Source organism: Hippopotamus amphibius, chromosome 1, assembly GCF_030028045.1.
Source record: "Hippopotamus amphibius kiboko isolate mHipAmp2 chromosome 1, mHipAmp2.hap2, whole genome shotgun sequence".
NCBI lineage: Eukaryota > Metazoa > Chordata > Mammalia > Artiodactyla > Hippopotamidae > Hippopotamus > Hippopotamus amphibius.
Genome location: NC_080186.1, coordinates 224,272,557 through 224,299,636, shown reverse-complemented (window position 1 = coordinate 224,299,636; position 27,080 = coordinate 224,272,557). Strand labels below are relative to the sequence as shown.

General features: G+C 35.7%; 1 protein-coding gene and 1 pseudogene across 2 annotated transcripts; both read right to left on the bottom strand.

Moving 5' to 3' along the window:
- Window positions 1-444: 444 nt before the first annotated feature.
- TRIM23 (tripartite motif containing 23) lies at window positions 445-27,080 on the bottom strand. 2 transcript variants are annotated; one of them, XM_057742350.1, is made up of 12 exons: window positions 26,922-27,080; window positions 22,319-22,481; window positions 17,514-17,635; window positions 15,120-15,398; window positions 14,366-14,548; window positions 11,252-11,467; window positions 7,008-7,142; window positions 4,974-5,103; window positions 4,354-4,464; window positions 2,959-3,083; window positions 2,752-2,839; window positions 707-843 (listed from the first exon to the last, which is right to left on the bottom strand). In XM_057742350.1, the coding sequence occupies exons 1-11, from the start codon at window positions 27,000-27,002 to the stop codon at window positions 2,789-2,791; spliced, it is 1,596 nt and encodes a 531-aa protein (XP_057598333.1). In that variant the 5' UTR covers window positions 27,003-27,080; the 3' UTR covers window positions 707-843; window positions 2,752-2,788. The 2 variants fall into 2 exon arrangements, with proteins under 2 accessions (XP_057598325.1, XP_057598333.1); XM_057742342.1 differs by lacking the exon at window positions 2,752-2,839 and having other exon boundaries at window positions 445-843; window positions 26,922-27,079.
- Window positions 18,727-19,411, bottom strand: LOC130859089 (cytochrome c oxidase subunit 5A, mitochondrial-like; annotated as a pseudogene).

The window sequence follows — 27,080 nt, the reverse complement described above, 5'->3', positions numbered from 1 at the left end:
ACTAATCTGACATCAGGCCTAGTTAGATTATATTTCATTCTAACTCACTGGGTTTTATACAAAAGGGTTTAGGAGAGCTTTAATAAAACACTATAAAATATTAATTTTCTATAGCTTATAGTTCTTAGCGTTAAAGGTGCTCTGTTATACTGAACATTAAAGTAATCCTATTACCCAAAGATGCAGTTTGGATTTTATTTCATTAAGTCACTTCCATTTTTGCTACTAAATACTGCCAAAATCCAGTGAAAAGGCAAGTTAAAAAAGAAGCCATGTTTCACTTGCTTCATACAGAGGTTTCATCAGGCACTCAGTTGGCTATTCTTTTTCCTTTGAAAGAATAAACCTTCACCTACTCTTTCTTTGTGACTACTTCTTCCCCAATATGTGGGTCACATATAATCTGAAAAACTTAAATAACAAATGTACATTTTAAAAAAATGCATATCCAATAAGTCCCTATTTAATCCAGTTTAATCTGCTCAATCAGATTAAATTTTACTAGAGTTTTTTAAAAGCAATACCGTACTGAATTCCCAATCCAAGATTCCTTTTATATATACATTGTAAGTTAACTATCTTTGAGATGTAGAATTTCTTACATCATGTTATGTGCAAAATAACTTTTAACCACAAAACTTTAAACAACTGCTGCATTTAAACTCAGGCAACATCTAACACTCCAGCAGCCACAAGTTGCCGTGAGAGCCAGTCCAACCCTTCATACAGTCCCATAGCACTTCGAGCATCACAGCCCTGAATATACCAGCTTCGGCCACAGCACAATTTATGGAGACTAAGAAGTTCAGTGATTTCTTCTACTGACAGAGCTCCAGCAACATCCTGAAAGATAAATACACATCAGAATCTTTTTTAAATCATTCCATCAAAATTATCATTTTTGTAATTATTGCTATTTATATACAATTCTGTTGGTACCATTCTAACAGAAGTCTATACTAAAGCTAAAACCTAAATTCAACTTTCAGTAATAATTCTGAGATCAATGAGAATAGAAAAAATTTGAGTTTTGGCTATAATATGGATAGTTTTTAAAAATAGTCTTGTAATGAAATCAATATAGGTTGTGCCCCCTGAATGAAAAAACTGCCCAGGTCATTATAAGGCATCAACTTAAAAAGAAATTGATACACATATATCATAAGAAATGGCTTTTACATAGGGTTTATAAAGTAAAGAGTTTATTAAAAACTCTCCACGGAATTCCCTGGTGGTCCAGTGGTTAGGACTCTGCGCCCTTGCTGCCAGGGGCCCGTTTCAATCCCTGGTCAGGGAACTAAGATCCTGCAAGCCACACAGTGCAGCCTAAAAAAGCAAAGAAAATCAAAAAACAAAAAAACACAATTTTCTAAATACCCCTGAATACCCCTTCTTCCCAGAAGCAACCATCGGTAACAATTTCTTTCATATTTTTCAGAAAACTTCCATGCACGCTCATGCAAATAAACAGGAACATACTCTGGTTTTTTGTTTACTTAACATTTATCTTGAAAATAAAGATATCTTTCCATTATCAGGACAAGCAGATTTTCCACGTTATTTATAACATCTGTATTGCATTCCACTGTAGGTGCAACATAATTTTCTTAACCAGTCCTATAGTGAATATTTAGATTGAAGATGTGTGCTTATGTGCTACTACATATGCATATACATTCAGGTAAATGTATATATTTTTACATACATATGTTTGTAGAGGATATCTTAGGATATCTGTCTGCAGAATACACTACTAGAGACAGAATTACATGGTAAAAGGGTATATGCACCTAAAACTCTGACAAAGTACTGCCATATTGCCCTCCAAGAAAACATCTCAGTTTAATAACCACACCAGCTGTGTATGCAAGTCTGAGGATTATCAAACATTTTCATCTTTAACAATATGAGAGGTGGAAAATGGTATTTCACTTTGCCTTATTTGCATATCTTTAATCATACATAAAGTGAAGTATATCAGCTCTTAACAGTTTGCCTTTTCTTTTTTTCCTTAAGGGGAAAATCCTTACTGTCCATTCTACTCTTCCTTCTTAAGACATCTAAGCCCCTCTGTTGCACTAAAGAAAAGCATTCTCAGCTTCCCAGAAGCTTAGTCTCAAAATCTAAGAATCTTCAGCTACTCCTTGTCCTTCATCCTCCCCGTTCAGTCACCAATTCTAACAATTCTATCTCCACAAAGTTTCTTCAACCAGCTTATACCCTTCTATTCCTCTAATTCAGGATCTTGTTAACTCTCACTTGAATTACTGCAATTTACTGCATCTGCCTGTCTCCACTCCTTTGCCCCTGATTAATTTTACATCCTACCCCCAGGATTACAATCTTAAAATACTGATATGATCTTATTGCCAACTAGTCCAAAAACTTTTTAATGGTTCTCCTTTAGTCATAGAATGTAACCTAAATTTCTCAGTCTGGCCCTGTCTGGCGTTTACCACACGGCCTCATCTGTTATTCTAGGACTTCTTCATCCTCTACCCACCCCTCACATATAGATCTCCTTGATGCTCCCTTAAAATACTCATGTTTTTATTTTTTCTGCCTGCAGTGTTCTTTCCTTCACATATTAACTCAAAGTCTTATCCATAACTTCAACTCTCATAATTTCAATTCAAATCCTACTTTTTACAAATCTTACAAAATACCACCTTTAGAACTACTCTATGTTAATATTACTGAAGTCACTTACCAATTTTCTTTGTATTAGAAATATACACTTAACATGCTTACCTAAATACATAGGAGTCTCTGGTGAGCATCAACTACCTTACTTCTTTCTGTATACGCCAAGTACCAAGTACAGCATCTTCCATATAGACTGTACTCAAAATACAGAGCAGAAACTTTATATCTACTGAATTATTTCTCTTAAAATCTTAACAGCTACCTTATAATGTGGAATACTAAAATAAATATTCTGAAATACAAATGTGTTACCTGTTTGTTAGCAAAAATCAGGAGCAAAGCATCTCGGAGTTCTTTTTCCGTTAACAACTTTGCAAGTTCACTGTGTGCTTCACTAACTCTGTCTCTGTGACTGCTATCAACAACAAATACAACAGCTACCAAAAAAAGACAAAAATATTCATTTAGTCACTTGTTAAGTTTCAGTAAATGGGTTAAGTATTTTAATGTTCTCATTAACATATTATGGTTAGACTACAATCATTATTTTCACAGAAAGGCTGCCTATTATTATAGGAGCATCTAGCAATAAGTAATGATATGATCTCAACCAGTTCACCTAACTCTTCAGCTGTTGTTTCCCCATCTATAACAGGATTTACAACACTTGCACTACCAAACACAGATTGCTGCGCATATCATTTAATATTCTTCTCTTAATGAATGAAAATGTAGCTCTCACCATCTACCTACTGATGTTACTTCTTTGATTACTACTTCCTTTACCAAAAGATAGTCTTTTAAAAATAAATAAATCACCATCTTTCTCTCTCCAAAGTATTCTCTTTAGGTGCCTGGCACAGCACTTTCCATAGACTGTACTCAAAATACAGACAAGAAACTTCATAAGTATCTACTGAATTCTCTTTTGAAATCTTTCCAGCTACCTTATGGTAGCTAAACATCCCAGACTTTCAACCATTCCTCATGTTCAAAATTCCGTTTTCTTTCCCCTTACTCACTGGCTCATACTAAACTTAATATCAAAAATCCCAAAGTAAAAATTATCTAGTCTTTCTTCTAGGTGGAAAATACAATGACATATGGAACAGGTAGCATGAACATAAGCTTTATATTGGGGAACAAGAGGCAAAGTGTAGAATGGGGCCCAAGTGTGAATAAATGCTAAGTGGAATGTATGTCATATAACACAGTTTGGTCAAAAGCAAACCACTGTAGGTTCTTCTGCAGATAACTAATTGTGAATAGAAATGAAAGAATGGAGCTATTGACAGATTATAATGGGCTAAAAATTGAGTTGTATTTCATTGAACAGAGCAACAGAACTATACACCACAAATTCTACCCTATACCACAACACTGCCAGTGATCATACTCATATGAATGCTAATGATATACTTTAATTGTTAAAAGCAGCAAGAGGAAAGTACCCTTAATTGCCTACATATATAAGATAAATATGCTCTTTATGCTAAATGGTTTTTCATGAAATAAACCAGAGTACATATCCCAGTCTATCCACTTTAATTTCCTTAATAATGTGGCACTTGCTACCAATATTTAAAGGTATAGTCATGTATTTAATCAATGCTAAAATATCAGTTTTATTAGCTAAATGAATGCATTGAAAACTGGACTTGCATCCTAAAATTTTGAAAAATTAAGATGTAATTTTTATACTCTTACCTTGGGTATTGAGGTAATAATGTTTCCACAATGGTCTTAATTTGTGTTTTCCACCTACATCCCAAATGGTGAACTTTAGATTTTTATATTCTACAGTTTCCACATTAAAACCTGTTTTTAAAAAGACTTACTTTAATACTGAACTTATATTTACCAGTGACACACCAAACACAGGCAACCCCATTTATAACTGTGACTTACAAATTATCTGCATACAGCACTACCTACTGCTCCCCAACCAACTCTACTCATAATAAACATATATGGGGAAATATATACCTTTAACCAGGGTTAGCCCTCTAATCCATTAGAGTCCTTAAGACCTTGAACCCAAGTACCAGCTCTGTACCACCACCACCTCCTCCTCCCTAATCCTCAGCCAGGGTCATCAATCCTTTATTCCTTCCAACTGTCCCACCAATATTCTGTTCCTTCTTGCTATCCCCTGCTCCACATTTCAATCCCACAGTCATGTATCTTACATTTTTTTCTCTGAAATGCTGGTGTCTTAGAGCCAATCTCCAAGCCAGAATGGCATAAAATAAGATCCCAAGAATTCAGCTGTAAGCTAGGGTTGTCTGTAAAATGTCCATTAAGGTAAAAGCAATACTCATACTTACCAATTGTTGGAATAGGCTGCATGAACTCATCCTGTTTTAATTTAAACAAAATAGTAGTTTTTCCAGCACCATCTAATCCTAACGTAACAACTCGAATTTCCATTTTGGGTCCAATGTGAACTCGATTGTCCTATAATTTAAAAAAAAATTAACCTTTTTATTCTGATATGGATTTAAAAGTATTAGCACTTACATTTTTATTTATAAAATATCTTTGTTAATTATTTTGTCTCTTTATTCCTCAATCCATTAAAATCAAAGTTACATTCACCTATTAAAATAACCTGATTCTGATCTTTAGAAAGAGGAAATCAAACCTCATTGCTTTGCTAAATCTTGGCTTTGTAAAACTTACTATGTACTTTTTTTTATATAAGTTAAAAAAATATACACACCAACTTATTTTTCCCAGATTTTCTAACTCAACTGAACCTTCCTTAAATAAGATTTTTCATACTGTGCTAAATATATTAATTAAAAATGAAAAGTGATGCCTACTTCCCATAAATATCCACTGTTACCAATTTCACATATATCCCTCAAGACATCTTCCTGTGCATTCATTGGTTGACATACACAAAGCAGATATACTTAAAAAAAAAAATACAAATTGAAACTAACTTTTCACACTCAATAGTACATTATAGAATCCTTTCATTTCAAAACATATAGATCCACCTTTTTCTTTCAATTGTTTCATTATATTCCACGTACCACAATTTAACCAATCCCCAACTGACAGATATCAGGTCATCACTGATTTTTCGGTATTATAAAATAATGCTGCAATGAGCATACTTGTATGTACTGCATGACCTCTCTGCCTCACTTCTCCTATCTATAAAATGGGGATTAAAAACAGTACCAAACTTACATAGGATTTCTGCAAGCATTAACTTTTTTTAATAAATTTATTTATTTATTTACTGGCTGTGTTGGGTCTTCATTGCTGCATGTGGGCTTTCTCTAGTTGTGGCAAGTGGGGGCTACTCTTTGTTGAGGTGCACAGGCTTCTCATTGTGGTGGCTTCTCTTGTTGCCAAGCACAGGCTCTAGGTGCATGGGCTTCAGTAGTTGTGGCACATGGGCTCAACAGTTGTGGCTCACAGGCTCTAGAGCACAGGCTCAGTAGTTGTGGCACACGGGCTTAGTTGCTCTGTGGCATGTGGGATCTTCCCAGACCAGGGATTGAACCCATGTGTCCCCGCACTGGCAGGTGGATTTTCAACCAGTGCACCACCAGAGAAGTCCAAGCATTAATTTTTTAAGACACGTAATCTGAACTCATGGAAAGGAGGAAAAAGAAAAAAGAATGAAGTGAAAAGACCCTGAGAAGACATATGGGAATGGGAGTCCCAGAAGGAGGATACAGAAATAAAGGGGCACAGAAATCTGACTTGAAGATACTATGGCTGAAAACTTCCCAATCTGAGGAAAGAAATGGACATAAAAATTCTAGAAGCTCAATTCCAACTAGGATAAATCCAAAGAGACCCATACTGAGACACATTATAATCCAACGGTCAAATGTCAAAAACAGATAATCTTGAAAGCAGCAAGAGAAAAGTGACTCATCACATAAAGGGAGCTTCCATAAGATTATCAACAAATTTCTCAGCAGAAACACTGCAGGCCAGAAGGAGTGGGATGATATATTCAAAGTGCTGAAAGAAAAAAAGCTGTCAATCAAGAATACTATATGTGAAAATATTACATAGATGAAATGATATGATGTTGGGATGAAATATGCTGGGATTTGTTTCAAAATAACCTGGGAGTCTGTAGGTAGAAAGAGACTGGGGGAAAGGCTAGATGAAATAAAAAAAGTTTTTAATTGTTCAAGCAGGTGATGAGTACAGGGAGATTCATTACACCACTTTTTATTTTCCACTGATAAAGTCGTTTTGTTTGTTTTTTCCCTAATCCTGTGGTTCATTAATTTCCTAGTTGTCTCTTCAAGCTGATTATCATAGAATGTAAAACAATTATGATTTGTTCAAAAACACACCTAAAAATGAAGTATAGAATATATTACCTTTGTAAAAGTGACAGGGATGCTGGCATCCAACTGAATGTGATCTGCAACCTCTGTAAACTGCTGCTGCTGCTTTTGCAATGTTTCCAGTAACCTTGTAATTTCTTGTTTTGCCAAGACAACTCTACAATCATCCTAGAAAAGAGAAGATGGTATTTCTTATAAACTTTTTAAAGAAACAAGGAAAAAAAGAGATATCACTAAAACTCAAAAAAAGCTCATTTTGGGGTGAAGGGGAAACTGAGAAGAAGCGAGAGAGTAGCACAGACATATATATACTACCAACTGTAAAATAGTCAGTGGGAAGTTGTTGTACAACAAAGGGAGTCCAACTCGAGGATGGAAGATGCCTTAGAGGACTGGGGCAGGGAGGGTGGGGGGGACTCGAGGGGGGGGCGTCAAGGAAGGGAGGGAATATGGGGATATGTGTATAAAAACAGTTGATTGAACCTGGTGTACCCCCCAAAAAATAAAAAAATAAAAAAAAAAAAAGAGAGAGAGAGACAGAGATAAAAGAAAACCTAGTGGGTGAAATAATTTTAGGCTTCCAGGTAACAACTTCAAAGTGTGCCCTCCACCAACCTAAACAGTCAAGAAACATTCAGACCATACACTTTTAGGACCCCTGCTTTCCATGGCCTTATAGGACTGTTTTGGTGTATTTTGCTCCATTGTTTGCCTCTTGTATATTTTTTTAAATTAATTAATTAATTAATTAAAAAAAAAAAAAAGCTCATTTTAAATTGCAGCATTCAAAGTTACCTTATCTGTAGATTTGACTAAGATAATAATAAATAAGAGTCCATCAACAGAAGAACAGATAAATAAATTATGGTATATTCACAAATGCAATATAACCATGGTAAGAATGAACCACAATTACATGTGATGATATGAATTCCATAAACATAGAGTAAGAGAAGAAATAACAAGAAGAGTTTATACTGTATGATTCCCACTTTTATTAATTACCAAAACACACAAAAACAAGGTATGGTATACATTAGAAATCAGAATAGTGGTTTATCCTTATGAGGAAAGGCAGGTAGTTATTAGAAGAGAGTCTGAGGGGCTTCTGGGATGCTGGTAATGTTCTGTTACTTGATCTGGATGCTGGTTACACACTAATGTCCAGGCTGAAAATTCAGCAAGCTGAACACTTATGCACATATTTCTGTATAGTGTACTTCTACAAAAAGTTTTAAAATAATTTAAGATATACATGTATTGGTTTAAAAAAAAAAAAAAAGGACTAAAGGTCAAACTGTGATGTCTCCCTCTCACTCTAGATTCCCAGGCCCTCTCCTCAATGTTAAGCACTTTCCAGTTTCTCAAATATTATTCCAGAGATATTCTATACATACACTAATGTATTCTTCATAAGATGGAGATCTCCGAACGATATTTAAGCTCCATGAGAGAAGTGGTGTGGTCAGTTTTTGCTCACTGTTGCATATTCATCTTAGGTGATAGCAATTTGGTTGTTCCAATTGCCAGAACAAAAACCCTGAAGTCATTCTTGCCTTCTCCTCCCTTATTCCCACATACAATTTGTCAACAAATCCTCCTGGACATCGAAATTTGGGTACTTCTAGCCCCCACTATCCAAGCTACTATTCTCTCTCACTTGGAATTCTACAATAGTCTTCTAATTGCTGAACCCCTTCCATCTTTGCCCTCCTTCAAGCTGTTTTTTACACATCAACCAGATCCTTTTAAGTAAGATCAAATCATTCTTGTGCTCAAAACCCTACACTGGCTTTCCAATTCAATCAGTAAAAGCTGAAGTCCTTCCAATGGCCCACAAGGCCCTCCTTACATATAATTCCCTATTACCTCTAATTTCAGCTCATATTACTCTCTCCATCGCTTACTCTATTCCAACCAGAGTGCCTCTTTTGCCGTTCCTCAAATACACCAGGCATGTCACCCGAGGATTTTTGCTCTAACCATTTCCTCAACTGAAATCTTCTTCATTAAGGTGTAAGCTAGTTCCCTTCACCTTCTTCCCCTTTGAGTCTCTGCTCAAGTCTCACCTCTCCATGATGCTTACCCTATTTAAAAATGTAACATGCTGTACCCTCACACTTTTTCTTTTTCCCTTAGCTCTTACCACTTTTTAACACACTATATAATTTACTTATTAGATATGGTTATGGCTTATTGTCTGTCTTCTCCTTGCCAGGATGCTAATTCCACACCATTATGGCTTTTTGCTTGTTTTGTTTACTGACATATTCCATGTACCTAGAATATACCTGGCACATAGTAGGCACACAACAAATATCTGCCTAATAAACAAATCCTAACCATTCAGCATCGCACCTTGAACTCAGATGATGTATCAATTTTTTTCTGGAGGGGAGGGATGATTAAGTTTTGTTCTCAAAATTGGTAATATATATGTGATGTCCCATCCATTCCTCTGTTCAGTTATCTCTGTGGCAGGAACTTTTAAGATTATTGGTTGAGATTAGGGTTCTGTAGCCATAAATCAGAACAAAACTAATAGGCCCATAGGAAGAATGAATCCAAGACTCCAATTTTCATTTGCATTAACACAGTCAGATAATCCCATGTCATTAACGATTATCAGTCACTTTGACAAAATGCTTCAGAAACTCTAAAATACTTCTAAATATTTCAGTAACCATGAGCATACTTTTTAATAAAATAAATATAAAAATACTTTGAAGTATTCACTTATGATTTAGGAGATGATCCATTTCTAATTTTGCTGTGTAGCTTGAGCTGAACAAGTATTTATTAAGCTCTTTGTATCTCTAAATTCTTTGTATCTGGATAGATACAACCAGAAGGACAAATGTGCATATTGTATCATTAGGTTCAAATCAGGAGATAAAAACCACAATAGTCATATGAATAGAAAAAATTAATACGAAGAACCGTTAACTAGTGTAGTTATTAACTAGGTAACTGAAAGGGTAAAAAGAACTCTGATATATCATGGAGGAAACAATTGTAGGAAATAGCTACCACCCTCAGGGCTGGGAGAATAAAGGAGAGATACTAGAATTATTAAAAGTTAAACACTTATAGCAGTGCTCCCATGGAGCTGAAACTCAGATTCCTAAGGAATGTGATCTCCTCATGTGAGCAGTGACATTCACAGGAACCGCAAGCAAATGGGAACACACAGGACACCGCCTCCACCTTTCAGCTTCCCTCCACTGTTCACTATTGGCAGAGCCTAAAATAACATGGAGCCAGCTGGCAGAGCAGGTATGTAGTTTGCAGAGTTCCAGTCCCAGCATCACAAAGCAGAGGACAGAAGAATAGGATTGGAGCTCAAAGACAACTTAATAAATGGCATAAACATCAATTATTACAATTCAATGTGATAAGGACTAAAGGACTCAAGACTGATGTGGTTACAGCCTGGTCACATTCAAGTTTAATCAGATATTTAAGAGAAAAAGCTCTACAACAGTAAAAAGTTTAGCTCTACAATGATTTGATATCAACACAATCATTAGCAATATATCAAAAGATGAGAGTGACTGAAGTTTATCAGGAATTCCTAGGGCAATAATTAGCCTTAAATTGCACATTCATGAAGGCAGATCCAAAACAGTAATGTGTAAGAAGACTGGCAATTTTGTTAGAATAACCTTAAATCTAATTTATTTTAAAAGAACATTATCTGCAAACTGGGTAACAAATTGCCTATGATACCTCAACCATGAAAAAACATGGGTTTTCTGTGACATCAAAGTTAAGAACCAATAAATTAGAGCAGAGATAGGTAGTACTATGCTAGAGAGGCACCCCCACCACCACCAAAACCAAAACAAATAAAAAAAAAGAAGAGTAAGGAAGAGTAGCTTCAAAGAACAGCAAACATTTGAAGAAGAATTTCCAATATCAGAAAAGGGAGACATAAGCCCACCAGGCAGAAAGAATAGTATATGCTTGGCAAAGAAGGGTTAAAGGGCTTGGGATGACTGAAGAATGACAAGAAGTTAGAGAGGTTCTAGAAACAACGGTTTTATGGTGGGGAGGACACACGAAAGAGAGGACATTGATATGGCTGAGTGGAGCAATTCGAGGTTTAGAGACCGTGTCCTAAGCACAACGTTAATGCCCACAGTAACATAGAGTAATAATATAAAAATATTTATTATATCAATAAAATAGACTAGTGTGTACCTCTGGTAATGATCTCCTTAAGCTTACAAATCCTCCTTCTTAAACTATGTCCTAACCATGTTTAAACCACATACCTGTTGCAAAGTCTTTTCGCAATGGAGACAGGCTGTTGAAACCTGGGATAACAAAATAGTCATATCTTCTTGTTGTTGTCTGAGCCAAATCAGTTTTTCTCGAACATGCGCATCAACAACACTTAAAGCCATTTCTTCTTGACGACACAGAGTTTCATGTAGATCAGAAAAATAAGCTCGGACACACGATCGGGCATTCTCTGCAGTACCGGGTACCTAAGGCAATAAAAATAACTTTTAAACAACTGTAACCTTAACAAAGATTTTATATATGAAATAATGAAAATTTAAATACCATCTATATCCTTAAAAATCCCAAAATGTGTATTTCCACACTAGATTTTTCCCCTTAACCATAGCCTTTGGATATCCAACTGTTTAAATTTCAAGCAACAAGGAATGCCTAATCTCCAGTCTCTTCCAACACCAAACCTGGTTTCCTCCATCTCAATAAATAGCAACTCCATCTTCTAGGTTGTTCAAGCTAAAAAAATTGGAGTCACCCTTAACACTTCTCTTTCGTATCTCACAACTAGTTTCTCAGCAAATTCTGCTGACTTCAAAATATATCTAGAATCTGATGATGCCTCACCACCTCCACCTCCGCCAACCTGATCGAAGCCATTACCATCTCTCACCTGATTATTATAGTAGCCTTCTTTTTTTTTTTTTTTTTTAGGCGCACGGGCTTAGTTGCTCCATGGCATGTGGAATCTTCCCAGGGCAGGGCTCGAACCCGTGTCCCCTGCATTGGCAGGCAGATTCTTTACCACTGCGCCACCTAGGAAGTCCAATATAGTAGCCTTCTAATTGGGCTCCCTAGACCTACCTCTGCCCCTATAATGTATTCCCCACCCAGAAGCCAGACTGATCCTTTTTAAATGTTAAGTCAGAATGATAATTATTCCTTTGCTCAAAACTCTCCAGGGGTTTCCCACTCTCGGTAAATGCTAAAGTCCTTTATATGGGATGTTCAACGACAGACTCCCTGAGAAAGAGACATCTGAGCTAAGACCTGAAGGAGGTAAGAGAGGGAACCACATAAGCATCTTAAAGAAGAGCATTCCTAGAATAAAGTAAAGCAAGTCTCTTTAAAGCCCTTTCTGACCTCAACTCCTGCTACGCTCCCCATCAATCATTCTACTTTAGCCTTCTACACTCAGCCTCCTCAAAGTTTCTTAAGCACACGAGCCACACTCCATCAGGGCCTCTGTACTTGCTCTTCTCTCTGCCTAGAATGCTCTTCCTCCAAATATTAGCATGGTTCCCTTTCTCATCTCCTTTAGGTCTTTGCTCAATGCCCCTTCTCAGGGAGCCTGTCCTAAAACACCCCATATAAAAGTGCACTCCCCCTTTCCCTTATTTTTCTCCAAAGCACCTAATAACATACTTCTGCTGCATTTTACTTATGTATTGTCTCTCTCCCCACATTAGAATATAAACTCTGCAAAAGCAGGTATTTTTGACTTGTACAGTGGTGTCTCCTTAGCTAGAACAGTGGGATGTGTTCAATAAATATTTGCTGAGGGAATCAATAAAATATTTCCACCGTAGCATAAAAATGTCTAATAGAATTTTATGTGATGACATATATTCTATATCTGTGCTGACAAATATGGTAGCCACTAGCTACACACACATAAAATGTACTTGAAATGAAGCTAGTGAGACTGAGAAAGTAAATTTTATATTTTTTTGAATTGTTAAATAATTTAAACTTAATAGCCATATGAGGCTAATGGCTACTATATTTGACAGAGAGCAGTGTAGCATTATTCCCCAATAACTTAGCTTTAACTCTGTTGTCTTACCAAAGAAAAACACTACATTTGTCTGTCCCTATATTTTATATTCCCATCTAAAAATATCCCTTTCTCCTCTATAATTCAATTTTAAAATGCAACTACCACTACCACCTAAGTTCCTTTCTTCTCTTCACAGTCAAATTTTTTAAAAGTTAGACACACTCACTTCCTAACACTTACCTACTCTTCAATTTACTGGAGGATATCTCCCTTTATTTCACAGAAATAAATTCAACATTCAAATTAAACTTATCACCTTGGTCCCATTATCCCCTTCCAAATTCTTCTTCCTCTCCCATTAGAGCACAGTATCACCATCCACCAGCTTGGGCAAGGTAGAAATCTAGGCATCATGCCTGACCCTGCAAGTTACCCACCCAATCAATATTATCAATCAATCACAAAACCTACCTTCTACTTGTTTAAAATCTCAAGTGCATGTACTTCTCTCCATTCTCACTACTACAGAATTATGGGCCATAAACATTTCTCAAGTAGATAATTTCAGCAACCTCACAATAGGTCTCCTTGCTTCCAATCTTGTTGCTCCTCCAATTCATTTTTTTTTTTTTTGGCACACGGGCTTAGTTGCTCCGTGGCATGTGGGATCTTCCTGGAGCTGGGATCGAACCCGTGACCTCTGCATTGGCAGGCGGATTCTTAACCACTGCGCCACCTAGGAAGCCCCAATTCATTTTTTATATTAAAGAGCAACCTCGTTTAATGCAAATCTGATGTTATTCCTATACCAATTCTTTTTACGGGCTCATCACTGCCCATAAGATAAAGACCAAACTCTTTAAACATGGCTAACAAGATGCTGCATCATTTGGCCCTTAACTCTCCAACATCTTTTCTTGCCATGCCCCACCCCAATACTCAGAGCTTCAACCACAGCGAATTTAGTTAAGTTTCTACAATATGTCCAGTTCTCACTTCCAGATATTTTAACATATGCTTCCTTCTCTGGAACAACTCACTCCCCACCCCACTCTTCTCCCTGACTAAATTCCTTCAAATCTCACTTTAGACATCACATCTTCCAGAAAGCCTTCCAAGACTTACTTAAGTTATTGCTGTTTTTACGCATACTGGCAGGGCATCCTGTACTTCCCCAACAAAGTAAACAGTTAACCACACTTGAAATTATCTCTCTTCCATGATGGATTATAAATTTCCATAAAGACAGACTTTTTAAAAAACTTATTTCCAGTGACTAGTACAGTACTGCCACAATATAATTGCTCAATAAAGCCTACAAGGTGAAAAAGTGACAAGGAAAAAGGGTAAGGAAGAAAAAAATCCATACATGTTCTGTGTGAGCCATTCCAATTCCATCTTCTACTATTTGCTCTCCTCCTTCAATGTGCTGAACGATTCCGACTAATTTTCTCGAATAATCTGAGATTTCCTCAGTGAAGGTCCGTATGCAATGAGCCATATCTAAAATTGATGCTCGGATCTGGTTAGCTTCTGGTTCCAATACTGAATGCTATAAGATGCAACATAATTATAGAAAAGAACTCACAGTATTGACTAATAATATAAAATGCTTCTTAAATGGCTCCTATTAATAAAAAAAAAAGCATCAGCCACAAGTCGCTTCTGTAACACAAAAAACATAGCAAAAGAAATACTAATTTGCCTTCAATCCAAAACTATTTATCCTTCAAAGAAATAATTTAAAACTTGGAAGTCCATTTTTTGCTAAACAAGAATCCAAGAAGCCCTCCCTAAAATTTTATCACAAGCATTAGTTCATCAACAGACATAAATATTATCAAAACAAGCTAGTGCATTACAAAAACATGCACACAAAGAAAAAAAGTTTTGTTTCCTGCTGGAAAGCCATTTTTTAATAAAGAAAGAATCACAAGGACTCTCTGAAATTTTTGTTATGATATTCAGAAAATAAATCTCTCATTTTTCAAGCTACCAAACTCAACTCATTCATCATTTAGCTCTTCCTCAATCTCTACTCTTAGCATAAAGAACCAAGTCAGTGAAAATAAATGGTGGGCTGATAAACTAGGTAGAGTCATTCAGTTTAACTATATTCATACCTTGTGACCTTGGTGTTTTCCGTATTCTTTGCAGACACAGCACATGAGTGGGCTAGTTTGACAGCCATCTTCCAAGCAAACAAACTCAATGGCATGCACCTGATGCTGAGAGCACATGGTTTTCTCATGAGGTTTGTCAGCTAGAGGCACTCTCCTGTGCTTTGCTAATGTCTTTGTAGAATGAGTAACTTGGGAACACTCTGAGCACAAGTGAGTTGCACATACAGTGCAATATACAGATGCAACATGAGCTTCATCTTCATCACAACGAATGATGCTCTGATAAACAAAAAAGTAAGGTATTAAAACTGAACCCCTTTACTAAACAGAAATTGACTCACAGACATGGAAAACAAACTTACGGTTACCAAAGGGGATAGCAAGGGAGGGGGAGGAGAAATAAATTAGGAGTTTGGGATTAACGAATACACACTACTATATATAAAATAGGTAAACAAGGACCTAAAAAAGTAGGTCCTATAAAAAAAGGACCTACTGTACAGCACAGGGAACTATATTCAATATCCTGTAATAACCTATAATGGAAAAGAATCTGAAAAAGAATATATATGTATAACCGAATCACGCTGCTATACACTTGAAACACAATATTGTAAATTAACTATACTTCGATTTAAAAAGTTTTTAAACTGAACCCCAATCGTTACAACATGCCAAATTTTGAAATATAAAGCACAAATCTTTTTTTAACTGACCAACCTTTACACATACAAATATGCTGATAATTAAGTACAAAGGTCACTCGCTACTCATCTTTATCAGTGAGAAACTATTTCCGAAACTGATTATCAATATATGCTGTGAATTTGAGGCCAAAAATAAAACCATTATTACAGATTCACAGTCAGTGCAAAAATATCTTCCGCAAAATCCCCTCACTTTACACACAAGAAACTGACAATAGAGGATAGAAGTCTTTTTTAAGACTGAAAAAACTGATAGTAAATACATTCCCACTGCTTTAAATATTACTCGTCAGCATGATGTATAGAAGAAGAGAAATGCTATGCAGATAACCAAGTGAAGCTTTTAAAAACATAGATGCCTAGACTCCAACCTGAGAAACACTTATTTCTCAATAGGTACAGATAAAGTCCAAGCTGTGTATTTTTTCTAAAGCTCCATGGGTGAGTCCATTGCACTATCCTGGTTGAAAATCACTGATTTAAGGGAGAAAACAAAAAACCTATGCTATATGTAAACTTTTAAATATTTATAATTTTTATGAATTAGTAAAAAGTATCGTGAGTTATAAATTTTACATGTTCAGATAATCAAGAATGCTTTGAAAACTTTTCCTGAATATTAAAAGGCCATAAATGGAAAGGGAAAGATTTGGTATAAATTTTTGCAGAAATAAAAATTAGAACATATATCAATGGTGTCATTCAATATCACATTAAATAAAAAATGTACCCAAAGTTAATTGGTTTTGTTTGCAATTATGAGAAATGTATACATGTAAAATTAAAAAGTCATGTCTTCTGTTTTCCAGACCTGACAAATAATTTACAAGATCAACATCAGATGATACTCAATGTATTTCAAAATAAAGATAAAAGATAAATCATGGGAAAGAACTACAAAAATTTTAGAAAACAGTGCTTCAGTTTGAAATTCATGTCACTGATTCACTTTATATAAGGAACTCATAATCTAATAAAAGAGAAGTAAAAAAATCTGACGTGTTTTCTTTGATACTAAACATGTTTTAAAGTTGATCATCAAAATTATTAACTGCTATTTACTACAACTATTCCTACATTCAGAACAGTCTCTGAGCTATGCAATTTTTTTTAAGTGTTAAAAATGTATTTTAACTTGTGTTAATGGTCTTCTTTCTAATATTTACTGGATACTTACCTGTCTGGATAAAGAGAGTACATCTATACACAATTTAATTTTTCATGAAGACATTTAATAGTAGTTCCCTCAGGAGTTACTTCTATCTTTAAGGCATTTTGCCTCAACACTAAGGCCCCTTTCATGGAGTTCCTCTTTCCTTCCCTGTGTTTTACTATTGAATGATTCACTTTTGCACCCTCTGCTTTAATGTAGCTTACACATCCTTCTTATTCATACATAATCTTCTTACTCTTTCACTCTACCCTTAGATAGAATTAATGATGTCAAGGAAACAAGTTCATACACAAAACAGTTTGGGTATAGCATTTTCAAAGAATTCAAGTTTGAGTTTTACCTTTGTTTGGTTGGGGATTTTGTCACCTTCACAACTGTAATGTAATGAAAAGTTGTATTTCTGGGATCCTATCTGCTGGGGTAAGGTAATATTGTGCATCTATTACCAAATATTTTAAATTAAAAGAAAAAATTCACGCTCATAACAAATATTTTAACAAGTTCAATTACTACCTCTCCAGATATTCCAATGGCTTCTTCTGCAGCTCCATACTGGCCAATATGTCCATTCTGTAGTCGTTCCAAAAGCTCCAATAAAGCAAAATTTTTTTTCAATCCCCAGACACCTGAATCTCCTAGAATATAAAAATAAAAATCAAATCTAACAAGAAGGAATATTATTTACTTTACCTCATATCTCAATGGTAATTTCTAAGTCTCACAGTTTACTCATTAATGTCTAAATTTTAAAAATTCAGAATTTCTCCATTTTCTGTTGCCTTAATATTCTCTTTAAAATACAGAACTCCTTAGCATTCTAAGTAGAAACATATTTTAAACTTCTACTATTTTTCTATAATTTAACTTTATAAAACCTATTTTGTCACTGACTTTTACTACATATATTAAAGCAAGTGCTTTAAATATTTTTAATAGCAATCTACAGTAAGAAATACATTTTACATTGCAACCCAGGATAACACACACACATACAACTGAAACAAAAGATTTACATACCAATTTTCACCCTCACAGTGTGCAACACACTCTGATGGTTTTTGTTCTATTTCTTTTTTAAAAATCCTATTCATAACCAATTAAATTGATTTTATGACCACAAATAAGCTATGACTCATGTTTGAAAACCATTGTATGAAAGATACACTTAAAGTCCATCTATAAGTAAACTGGAACTAGAACAGCTAAAGATAATATTTTCCCCACCCCTCATCTAACCTAGAACCCTAACAGCAGTCAATGAACATATAAACTCTTTCTCACACAAATACACAGAGCTTCACACTAAAGCATGACAATAGTTCCTTTTAGGTAGATAAGAATCTAGGCACATTTGAATAAGGACCAATGCTTCTTTTCCCCAGAACTAACCATAAAAGGGCAGGTAAGCATGCATATGTTGCACGCATGTGTGCCCACGCAACATGGGCATGTGCATATACACATGCACATGTGCAAACATACACACAAACTCCTAAGCCTATAAATAAAAGCCAGATCCTTCAGCAATTAGAAGGAATACCTGTCTGTTATGATGAGCTTCTATACAACAAATACCACCTCACACAAAGCTGCCACCTAATACATATTCACTGAAAAAGCAAATAAATAAAAGGATGATGGGGTCAGTGACTAGATGGCTCCCCTTCCTCTTGGCCCCTCATTTCTAAGGGAGGAAGGGAAAGAAGAAAAAAGAAGAAAGGAAGGGAAGGGAAACCATTTCTTTTTTTTTTTTTTTTTTTTTTTTTTTTCAGTTCAAACTCATTTCCCTTTTATTAAAGTCCAAGTTACATTTACATAGTTTGGTACTCAACAAAGGAAAACTTGTTCAAATAAGGTAATATGTTATTATCAGTATTTCCACATGTTTGTTTACAATCAAGTAGCATTACCAATAAATCCTTGGGAAGCCCATCTATGGGGTTTACACTTTGTCAAGGCCCAGTTCCTCTGCAGTGGAGATCCCCAGTTCATTCAAAGTTGGTCTAAGTTCCTGGATGACAGGGGTAGATTTCCTTATAAGGTCCTGCTTTGTCCTTAACAACCTCTAGGGTGCGAATTGCACTAGCAAAATCATTTAAGCGTCTGCATGCCCACAAAGCATCATCAATGATTTTGGGTTCTGGAACCAGATCATAGCCAACAAGCGTGTTCATCCCTTTACGCAATTCCCAAACATCAATGTCTGGCTTATTGAAGTATGTCACCCAGTGAGCATCAAACTCCTCATCTGTCTCATGTGACCCATGGGAGTAGCAGCGAATTGACTGGATAGCGGCAGCGGGACCGGGGGCTGGAGTGGGGCGCAGGAGGCCTCGAGGGCTGGCCCAGGAGACTGTGGCTGCTGCTACCGAACAGCGGCGCCTAGCATGACGGCAATGGCAGCACGCAGGTTAGGGCTGAGGAGAAGCCAGGTGTGGGAAACCATTTCTTATTTTGGTTCTACAAAGAACTTTTTTGAACTAGGCTAAACATCTTTATTCTCCTCTCTGATTTCTATAACCTCCTTTTCCAAGTATCTCTATGCAGTCTACCCAGCATTCCTCCTTGGCCCTGCTGCACCAACAAGGCTTTCTCAACTGTTTTAATTTTTCACACATATTCTACCTCAAGCTAACTTCTATCTACTTTATTTATAAAAGATTAAGCAGTATACTGAATAAAAAGTATTATCTTGATGATATGCAAATACTGCCATTATATAGTAAACACATATACATAAACTCCTAGCAGTATCTAGACAGTATGTATCTTCTGCCTAGTATATCACTTAATACTTCTGTAACTGTCAAAATAACTCTAAAATCTCAATGGCTTAAAACAACAAAGATTTGCTTTCTGCTCATGCAACACCTCAAGAGTTGATGAAGACAAGAGAGGTTCTGTTCCCTACTGACCATGATCAGGGACACAGGCCACTTAGGCTCCAATCACCTGGACCACCTCACTATAGCAGGGAGAAGGATTTACTGCAAACCATCAAAAATCCGCTCTTAACAGCTTCTACCTGGAAGTTAACACTTCACTTCTACTCATAATTTCACTGATTAAAGAGAAATCACACAGCTCTTCCTACCTAATCATAAGCGGGCAGCGAAGTGTAATTTTACCATGAGGACAGAAGAGAAGGACCATAAATAATGCTGACCAGTATTAATAGCCACGACAAACAACTACTGATATTCTTCTTGAACTGGAGAAGAATTCTAATTCTGATTCTCTCATATTAACAATAGTTTGTGGGGGTTGGGCAGGTGGGGGGGAGGGATGGGTTGGAAATTTAGTATTAGCAGATGCAAACTATTATATATAGAATGGATAAACAAGATCCTACTATATAGCACAGGGAACTATACAGACCACTAATTTGCTTCTTTAGAAGGAGGAATTACAAATGACTTTTTTTCTTCTTTACAGTTCTTAATAATTTTTCAAATTCTCTTCAATGAATATATACATTATTTCTATAATACATTTGAAAATAAATTAAAAAATAATGACATCAAAACCATATCAAGGGTCACTAACACATATTCCACAGGCTGGAATCACAGTAAAAATTTAACCTACAAGCTATAGCAATTACAATCTATATCCGAGGCAGAGTTTTTGGTTTGTCTGTTTTTTCTAACATTGATATGATAGCAATCATGTTTGATTTCAACCTAGGATATGACTAACCATTACCTGTCATAAATTCCTAGTTTATAACAGTTGAGGGTGATAACAACCCACACTGTGCTATTTATGTAGAGTAGATAGAGCCCTTCAAAATGGTGGAAAAAAGGGTTCATCCTCCATTTGCAAAATATTACTACTTCTATATAGTTTTATATAAAGAAGATGGTATGATATATATAAATTATAGAATAAAAGGCCAAATAAAAGGATATCAAAATAGAGACATCTCTTCCTCTACTATTATTATTTCTTGGCTAATAGTAAGTTAATGTTATCTTTAGTAATGCTAACACTGTCCTATATTAGTCTTCTAGCAAATTGGCATACTACTTACTTAAATAAAGGCTACCAAAATCTTAAGAAACCTATTCTTTCCTTATAAGGAAATACTACACAATCATGTTTCTTGGCCTTTTCAAGTTTTCCAGTCTAAAAATCTGGGTACCTTTCCTTTCTTTTTTTGGTGGTTAAATTATTTTAAATGTGTTCCACTTGACATATAGTATGAGTACATTAAAACAGTCTTAAAACAATTAGTGCTACTGACCTGAAAAAAAACTGACAACCTTAAACTATTAATTTTGGAAAAAATTCCAATATTAAAAAGAATAAACAGGGACTTCCCTGGTGGCTCAGTGGTTAAGAATACGCCTGCTAATGCAGGGGACATGGGTTCGACCCCTGGTCCAGGAAGATTCCACTTGCCACGGAGCAACTAAGCCCGCGAGCCACAACTATTGAGCCCACGTGCCACAACTACGGAAGCCCACACGCCTAGAGCACAAGCTCTGCAACAAGAAGCCACTGCAATGTGAAGCCTGCGCACCACAATGAAGAGTAGCCCCCACTTGCCACCCTGCTAGCCACAACTAGAGAAAGCCCATGTGCAGCAACAAAGATCCAATGCAGCCAATAAATTTTTTAAAAAAAGAGTAAACATAGAATTTATGACTGTAAAATAACTATTCAAATGTTAATAAATGTTATTTCCAAATCTGGTATCTCACAGTAATAACTCATTTTGAAATGAAGTTTTAAAAGCATACAGGAAACTGAAAAAAATCCACCAGACCTTTAAATTCATTTTAACAGAAAACAAAGAGTAGTCAGTAGCTATTACAAGCTACAAACACTTCTGTCTCTGATTTCAGTAAATAACAATGTGCTGAGACTCAAATTACTTACCTGTATTTTCATTATGGGCCTACTCATGTCTAAGGTAAACCCTGTTTTACAGGCAAATGAAAAAGGTTAGTATGCTTTTCTCAGGTGTCTTAAAACTATTCACCTGTAAGTACTGCATATAAAAACTTCAGAAGATGAAATAAAATTAGTACCTAAGAGTGGGCTAGTTTATAGTTTCGAGACTACTGGCTTTAATAAAAACTGAAACCTCCTTGGAATTTTATAATTTTTCTTTTTTCTTTTTATGGCTACCCTGCAGCTTGTTACCCGACCAGGGATCAAACCTGTGCCCCCTGCAGTAGAAGCTCAGAGTCCTAATCACAGGACCACCAGGGAATTCCCAGAATTTTATAATTTTAAAAATGAAGTAGAAAGAAATTGTTTCCTATGACATTTGTATTAGGTGAACAATTTTATATATACTTTTTTCCTACCTAGGTCTGTTACTTGTCGATCAAAAGGGCAACGGATTGCTCTTCCATGAAGAGGCAGCCGAGTGAGACAGTCATGACAGACTGTGTGGCCACAAAGTAGGAGGCGAGGTACTTTGTCTCCTTGCAAAGAAAAGACATCTTCACAGACTCCACACTCCAGCACCTAATGTTTGCAAAGGAAACATGCGCTCTTTAAATGACTTTAAAAGCATAAATATTTTAGGCTAAAAAAACCCGTGATTTAATGAATCAATCTTATTAAATTACTTTATTCTTCCATAAAAAAACTGTCTGGATATAAAATCTTAAATCACCTTTTATTATTTCATCTGACAGATCTTACCAAAATTATACCATAGTGAAAACTCCTTGAAAAGATAAGTGTTAGGGACCAAGATAACATTGTAAATTAACATCTTTAGCTTTTGAAAATTATGACATGATTCATTATATCTGAATCCGTAACAATATATAACTCAACCAAAATTGGGTTCTTAATTTCTCTGCAATTGCCTAACCCTCAAACAACCATCATTAACATGGACAAAAATAATATGAAATAGGTGCTAGGATGACAACTTACCTCGTAAATGATAAAGAACTTGTTAAGAAAAGACTATAAGTAATTTTCAAGTATCTTAGAGTACCCATTTGCATCACACACTGTAAAAGTAAGAATGCAATTAGACTTAAATTTCAATCAGCATATTCTGATTCCTTGGCCCAGGAATTTGTTTTATAATTGGTCAACAAATTATATCAATGAAAATACCTTTAGTTCTTAAAATACCTGAAGTGTTTCACAATTTAATTCATTTTTAAAAAATGCCCACGCTGAACTGTTTGATTGTACCCCAAACCCCAGTGCTCACTATCCGTGACCTGCTACAATCTGGCCCCTGTCCTATTGTTTCTCTTCCCTTTCAAACTCTATTCTCAAACTATATCAAACAATTTGTAGTTCACAGCACATAACTGTTTTTGCCTTTTTCTTTATGCTAATGCTGGAGAGACAGCTAAACAGACATCTTCCTAGTGAATTCTTTTTTGCATTAATAAACCAACAAATTCCTAAATGAACACACTATCCTTTGGGCCCCCATGTACCATGGATAAATTGTTGATCTTAACACCCAAGACACTTTAATACTTTTACTGGCTTTCCAGCCTGTCTTTTACTGTTAGACCAAAAAAGCCCTCAGCAACAAGGTATCCAAACACCAAGCACCTATGTGCTTATATTAATAAAGTCCAAACAAAACAAAAATTTTAAAATAGTTCAACTACCATTTCCCCAACAAATATATAATACAAGGTAAAAAACAGAAAACCCAGAGTGGAAGTCAGACTTAATCCATTAAAATTTTAATCTTTAACTCTGCAATTAAGTTGGAGTCAGTGCTTATAATACAAACATCTTTCACTGTAAATAAACTGATAATTCATAACTGGCTTGCATCCGAGTATGGTTCAAAGAAGCTTAAATGTAATATACAGTTATACGGTTCACAGAAAAGGAAAAGAAAACAGCTCTTTAATTATATGAAAAGATGTCCAATCTCACCCAAAACATTTTGAAATCAGTTGAAGCTATACCAATATACTTTTTTTCAAATTAGATTTTTTAAAGTTGGTAACACTTTGTGCCGGTGAAAGTGTGGGAGAGTAGATAAATTGCTAGTTGCTGTGAAATGTTTATTGACTGATATAGCCTCTATGGAAGGCAATTTGGCAATACCTATCAAAAGTTTGAAGAGCTTAGTAATTCTACTTCCAGTTTATCTTACAAATATCACGTGTGAGATCTATATGTTATTCCTGAGAGAACCTTTTGCATCAGCAAAAGATTAGAAACAAAGTAAATATACCTGGAAAATAAATTAAGGCACATTCATATACTGCAAAACTATACAGTCTAGTGAGGAAGAGTTAGAAAACTTTTTATGTAAACACAGAGAACAATTTCATATCAATAAAGCAAAGTGAAAAACGACATACAGAATATTTAACTTTTGCATAAAGGAGAGGATATAAAGAAAGCATATATTTTTGTATATATTGTTTTACAAGCATACATTGGAATTGTAGGTCTCTTTGAGGAAGGGAAACAGCTGGGGAACAGCTACACATAAATCATACACACACACACACACACACACAAATACAATACACACACTTCAAATTATCCTGTATTTTTTAAAAAGGTGGGAAAAAAGTTTCACTTAAATATCCTCACTTTAAAAAAAAAAGAAAAAAATCTTCACTTAAATATCAAATTCAATTAAATACAGAAAATATTCACAATAGAATTAGATATTATAAAATAAATGCAACATTTTAAATAAATGTTCTCACTATAGTGACACAATAATATATTAAATTTATATGACAATAAACTCCAAAGAACCAAATTAAAATTTTACTTTTTTCATTCATATCTCATATCTCTAACCCCACATTACACAAGATAAGAGAACTTACTCATGTTGCGACACAGGTTTTTTTCAAAAAGCACTAGTAAAATCCCACTGACTAGTAAACCAAACATAGGTCCAAAAATAGTTACTAGACTATTTTGCATCAACTCAGTACATAAGAGTAAGAAATTTTTTCTTCAGTGTTTATGAATAGGAATTGTGGCTAACAGAAGAAGAAATTAAGTTCTAGATAGGGAAAAAAAGCTATTTTACAAACTTCACAATATGCCAAAGAAGGCTTCAAACTTACTATATGTAAATCAAATTTCAGTTAACCAAGCCATATTAAGAAGGCTCACTAGTCTTTTGTGAATGTAAATAATTTCATATCCAATTTTTGTCTGTTTTTCCTAACGGTAAAAACCCTATCATCATCAACTTGTTCATTAAGCAGAAAGCCATTTTACATATATACATTAGCATTACATACTTCAACTTTTACCTTCCAATGAACACTTCTTGCTTTCATCTATGAAAATGACGATGTTTTAATTTATGCCACCATATTTTTTACAAATTACAGCATGCAGATCTTGCCAAAAAGGGCTATCCTATTGTACATTTCAGTCACATTTCACACATAAAAATGAAGATTAACAAAATGAGCCTCTAATTTATCAAACTCTGTGCTATAATAAACTAGAGTTACATCAGGCTTTGGTATATTTTTCAGATTTTAAGGCAAACAGGGTAACAAAAGTAGATACAGTAATAATATCCATTCCAATTACTTCTTAATAGAAGTTAATTCAACAAAATAATCTTCAGGTATTCACTACTTAGGAAAAGCACAAATCAATAAAGAAAATCTCAACCATACAACAAGAAGAATAATAAGAGGGCTCCTCTGCATCTCAGATATGCTATGTATCTTCAGAATGACTTCATTAATATATAAGGGTCAACTTTGGTGTACCTCAAAAGCTGATACAGGAGTGTAAAGCAATTATTATATTCCAACAAAGCTTAAAAAATATATATATACACACACATATATATATATATAAAGGTCAGATGAATCAACAACCACCAATACTGATAGATAATATAGTTGTGAGCAGAAGTGTATCATTTGTTGTCACATAAAATCAACATTAGGTGAAAAACCATAGGTGCCTATAACTCAAGATCTTAAAAGAACTTCAGATACCTGGTCTAGTAGTTCTGATTCCTAGTTGCACATTAAAATCACTCTGGGAATGCAAAAAATATACTGATGCCAACTTAATCAGAACTGGGAGATTAATTTATTTTCTTTCCTTCTTTCTTTCTTTTTTTAAGTCCTCAGTGATTCTAATATGTAGCCAGGAATAAGAATTACCAATATCTCAGATTACAGATGATCCTGAAGGTTATTCTACAAACCATTAAGATCAGCTCTCCCTTCCAGATCTATCTATCTATCTATATGGAAAAGTGAATTCTACAAATTTCGACTGAATTTTCGGTAAACCCCTTTCTAAGCATTTACACGTTAGAATTTCAAACTTCAAGCATAGGGTAATTCATATTCCCTAGCGTTAATGGGGCTGTTGGAGACCGTGTTGACAGACCGTACCACCAAACGGCCGCGGCAGGTCAACCAGTAATAGGGATCTGATTACAGAAGCAGGGCGATGGTGAAAAGCATTCTTTAGAGCCGGTCAGCTCTGGCTGTGCCACACAGTGTTAACCGAAACCTGAGTTTCCTCACCTGTAAAACTGGAATCAACGTTTACGTCATAAATAGATACAAACGAGCTAAAATAAAATAGCTAACAAAGTATCAGGCGACAATAACGGCTCAATTTCATAAAGATAAGCTAATTAATGCCTGTTGGATTTAACTAAAAGCAAAGGTCCTGAGGAAAGACCAGCGCAGGTCATTCTCACAGGCCTATAAACTCCTTTTCGCAAACGCCCCTGTTGGCGACTCCAAGCAGAGGACCAGCACGCCTAGGAGATCAGGTAACCTCAGGCCTGCTGGGGTAAAGGCCCGGAGCGGAGGGATCGGCTTCCAAGCCGACAGGGGCCACAGACCGTGCATCCCGCCCAAAAAAAGCGAGGGCCGCGGTGCAGCCGCCAGGTCTCCGGGATGAACCGAAGGGAGGCCGATGGTGGAGAACGGAGCACGCAAGGTCCCTCACCTTCACCACGGCCGTCCCCCGGCTGCCCTGACGACCACTGTCTAGTCCCGCTCCAGGTTTGTTTACAACCAGGGCAGCCATCCTAGAAGGAGCGGCGCCGCAGACGCAGCCGTTAAAGCCTTCACCTGAGGGGCGGGGTAGAAGCCCCTACCCAGAAGC

Bases quoted from the DNA above. Each gene is read 5' to 3' on its own strand.
- TRIM23 (XM_057742342.1), bottom strand. From the start codon at position 27,002: ATGGCTGCCCTGGTTGTAAACAAACCTGGAGCGGGACTAGACAGTGGT. The intron at 17,636-22,318 runs GTAGGAAAAAAG...TTTATATTCTAG, and splicing joins TCGACAAGTAACAGACCTAG to GAGATTCAGGTGTCTGGGGA. The intron at 3,084-4,353 runs GTAAGAGTATAA...TTTTTTTGGTAG, and splicing joins TTATTACCTCAATACCCAAG to CTGTTGTATTTGTTGTTGAT.